The following is a 4,267-nucleotide window of genomic DNA, read 5'->3' as shown; positions in this document are numbered from 1 at the left end:
TCTCGAGTTTGATCTCCTGAAAATAAAAAAAAGTTCTATTGAGAACAATCACAGTGTGAATCCAAATTTAATCGGGATTAATACCATATACATCGAGTAGCAAATCAAATTTATTTTTTTGACCTCTATATTCATATAAAATAATTAATTACGAGGCGGCTCTTATATGTTTTGTCACCTCAACCTTTACCAAAACATATTTGAATATTATCCACTTATTAGTCAAAAGTGTGATGTTAATATGTAGTATATGATTAATGTCCAAGGTGCCAAAAGCCGCCACACCCCTATATAAACTTCTAAATAATTTGTCCGTATATCCAACAACTTGATATAAAAAATATGTCCACAAACATGGGCTATTTGAGATCATCTTTTGTTCTCTTTCTTCTAGCTTTTGTGACTTACACTTATGCTGCCACTTTCGAGGTCCGAAACAACTGTCCATACACCGTTTGGGCGGCATCGACCCCCGTAGGTGGCGGTCGACGTCTTGATCGAGGCCAGACCTGGACCATCAATGCCCCACCAGGGACAGCGATGGCACGTATATGGGGTCGTACTAATTGCAACTTCGATGGTTCTGGCAGAGGTTCGTGCCAGACTGGTGATTGCGGTGGAGTCTTGCAGTGCACCGGGTGGGGCAAACCACCAAACACCCTAGCCGAGTACGCCTTGAACCAATTCAACAACCTAGATTTCTGGGACATTTCTTTAGTCGATGGATTCAACATACCGATGACTTTCGCACCGACCAATCCTAGTGGTGGGAAATGCCACGCAATTCAATGCACGGCCAATATAAATGGTGAATGCCCTGGTTCACTCAGGGTACCAGGAGGATGTAACAACCCTTGTACAACGTTTGGAGGACAACAATATTGTTGCACCCAAGGTCCATGTGGTCCTACTGAGTTGTCAAAATTTTTCAAGAAAAGATGCCCTGATGCCTATAGCTACCCACAAGATGATGCTACTAGCACATTTACTTGCCCAAGTGGTAGTACAAATTATAGGGTAGTGTTCTGTCCTAATGGTGTTACTGGCCCAAATTTTCCATTGGAGATGCCTGGTAGTGATGGAGTGGCTAAGTAGAGTTTTGAGTCTCTTTGTTTAAATTTTGTTTGAAGTGGCTTGTAATAAACCAAAGATCTGAATAAGAGTCACATCATCACACATGTACTTTTGTGTTGATTTTTATACATTAAAAATCAACAGTGATTTGGATTAATAATGCCCTGACTAAACCCATATATTGATTGCAGAGAGGTGAAATTTCAGCTTCTACAAGTTTTGATTAATTGAATATGCTGCCTCGAATATTTTTTTCATGCCTTTTCGTGTATATTTTGTGGTGTTCAGAAAATTAGTTTAGTTCTCTTAATTCTGAGCTTATTGCTATTGATTCGATGATCCTTATAAAGCGTGATTAAAAATAACTGATTATTGGTGGCAGACTGATTAGTTTACATATACGCTAAAATGGTAGGGATAAGATAAACTATTATTGTTTGGTACGCGTGATGAGATAAATAAGGATATCTCATGAAATTGCTTATCTCACCTTTTATATGAAATAATAAATCCATCAGTAGTGTAAATGACAGAATAAAATAATCCCGAATTTAACTAATAGATCTAACAACCAAACCTGGAATAAAATTAATTTTTAAATTTTATCTAGAAATTATTATTATTAATTTGAGGTGACAAGTCTATAGATGAAAATGTTTGTTTATAGGCGGCTCTTAGCACATTTTCAAGTACGTAACTGAATGATACAGTACTAGCTACTTGAATTCTATGCAACAAACTCCACAAAATAAGCAAAATTCTGGCACAATTGCAAAAGATTATATTATTACTCCTTTCTGTCCATTTTATACTACAATATTAATTAGTATTAATTTCATGTAATAGCTAGGTTGGCAAGACCCATACGAAATTCTTAAAATGAAATGTGACAAATAATTAAAAACGATTTGCCGCTTTAACAATGCTTGATTTGAGGCTAATAGAAATGGATGGAATGAAATGTCTTAATCTTGTATTAGGATGACACAATAAAATTACTTGAGAAAATAATAATCTTTTGACAACATAATAATCAATAATCAATAAACCACTAAGCAACATATATAAATGTCCCCACCCACCTCATTTTCTTGACTTTTGACTGTAGATGCACATACGTTTTTCTTTAATTATCGAGTTGGCATATACTATTTTTCCTATAAATTATCCACTTGATACATTACAATGGTGGGCTCAATAATCATACATAAAAAGCCACTAGACTGTAACACTGAAAAGAGCAATTTTTTTTTTTTATAAAGAGAATTTGGAAACAAGTAACGAACTACTACATCATATTAATCAAGAGAATAAGTCCAACTCAATGGCACTTTTGTAGAAGACAATGAAATTGAATGGAGAGATTTTGTTAGAAAAATTTCATCTATATAAGGTTTACATGACGATAATATAACCATCAAAATACATAGTGATAGAATGGCAAAGTAATACTTCATTTTTAATAAAATATAATGTGTTCAAATCATGAATAAAAACCTTTTTGGTAGGAAATACATTATTTCAAAAAAAATTTAATACGAATTTAAATTATTCGAGCCTGAAATAGATATCGAATATGAATTATGAAGGGCATGGTAACGTTCTAAAAGCCGCCTATAACAAAAGATCTCCATCTTTTGACTTATTAGGTCCTGTAAAGAGCTCTCCTAAAGTAATTTATTTTGTCCCTACAATTTTATATTTTCAGATCTGGCTACTGTAGAATGTTATGAAACCTATTTTAAAATTCCTTTCTTGGTCTCATTTAAAACTTTAATAACAAGAATTAAACCGCAGTGTATGGGGCTGGGGCTGCTCCATCCTTAACCAGAGGTTGAGGGTTCGATCCTGGATATGGAAAAAACTCTGTTGGGAGCGTTACCGCCTTAATGGGCCCTGCAACGCGTGATCCGGATTAGTCGGGGCTCCAATGCGGGCACCGGACACCGGATGGGAAACCAAAAAAAAAACAAGAATTAAAAAAGACAACATAAACGATGTTCTAAAAATGCACTCTTGACTCTTGAGTAAAAATTTAAAACATCATGTGTAACACAAAGTACAATATGTGATTGAGTGATTAACCGTTATTCAAAACTTAGCCACCTCAAGAAAACAAAACTAAAAGAAATGTGGGTAATACGAAGGCAATTAATGACAAAACTCAACCAAATTGAACAAGAAAGAGATGGCTAGCTACACTCATGAATTTACTTAAGCAACTTCATGTGTACTTGTAGGCAACTCCAATGGGAAACTTGATGTTTCATTGTGAGTAGAACCATAAGGACAGAACATAACTTTGTAATCAGTAGTCCAACTTTGGCAAGTAAATGTACTTGTTGGATCATCTTGAGGGTAACTATATGCATCAGGACATCTTTGTTTGAAAAATCTTGACAAGTCCGTTGGACCACATGGACCTTGGGTGCAACAATATTGTTGTCCTCCAAATGTGGTACATGGGTTGTTACATCCACCAGGTACCCTAAGTGAACCAGGGCATTCACCATTTATATTAGCAACACATTGAATTGGATGACATTTTCCAGGCCCAGGCTTAGTTGGTCCAAAAGACATAGGGATGTTGAATCCATCGATTACTGAAATGTCCCAGAAATCTAGGTTGCTGAATTGGTTCAAGGCGTATTCAGCTAAGGTGTTTGGTGGTTTACCCCAACCTTTGCATTCTAAGACCCCACCACAATCACCAGTCTGGCACCAACCTCTACCAGCACCATCAAAGTTGCAATTAGTACGACCCCATATACGTGCCATTTTAGTGCCCGGCGGGGCCCAGAACCACCAACTCTGACCTCTCTCGAGACGTTTGCCACCACCCACCGGGGTTGCTGCGGCCCATACGGTGTAAGGGCAGTTGTTGTGGACCTCAAATACACCAGATGCATAAGTGTAAGTCACAAAGGCAAGGAGGAAGAACACTAAACAAGTTGTCAAGTGACTCATTTTAGTAAGAAGAATATTTTTGTTGTTGGATGTATTGACACATTTGAGTTATGGGTTTATATAGGGGTATGGCGGCTTTTTATACTATTGTCATTAAATCATATAAATGTAGGCGGCTAAAATAAAGTGCCTGACAATTATTACATTATGTACATATATTGAAGCTAAATAATTTTTTTATTTGTTGCCAAAATATCACCACTTGAAACAAAAAGCCGCCAATATA

General features: G+C 36.4%; 2 protein-coding genes across 2 annotated transcripts; one reads left to right on the top strand and one right to left on the bottom strand.

The window, feature by feature from the left end:
- The first annotated feature begins 351 nt into the window (after positions 1-351).
- LOC107865671 (osmotin-like protein OSML13) lies at positions 352-1,200 on the top strand. Its single transcript, NM_001324898.1, is given in 1 exon segment — positions 352-1,200. A coding segment is annotated over 1 exon segment (741 nt). The 5' UTR covers positions 352-354; the 3' UTR covers positions 1,096-1,200.
- Positions 1,201-3,074: 1,874 nt separating this feature from the next.
- Positions 3,075-4,041, bottom strand: LOC107865680 (osmotin-like protein OSML15). Its single transcript, NM_001324901.1, is given in 1 exon segment — positions 3,075-4,041. A coding segment is annotated over 1 exon segment (753 nt). The 3' UTR covers positions 3,075-3,288.
- Positions 4,042-4,267: the final 226 nt, after the last annotated feature.

Source organism: Capsicum annuum, chromosome 1, assembly GCF_002878395.1.
Source record: "Capsicum annuum cultivar UCD-10X-F1 chromosome 1, UCD10Xv1.1, whole genome shotgun sequence".
NCBI lineage: Eukaryota > Viridiplantae > Streptophyta > Magnoliopsida > Solanales > Solanaceae > Capsicum > Capsicum annuum.
This window is presented reverse-complemented; position numbering and strand designations above follow the sequence as displayed.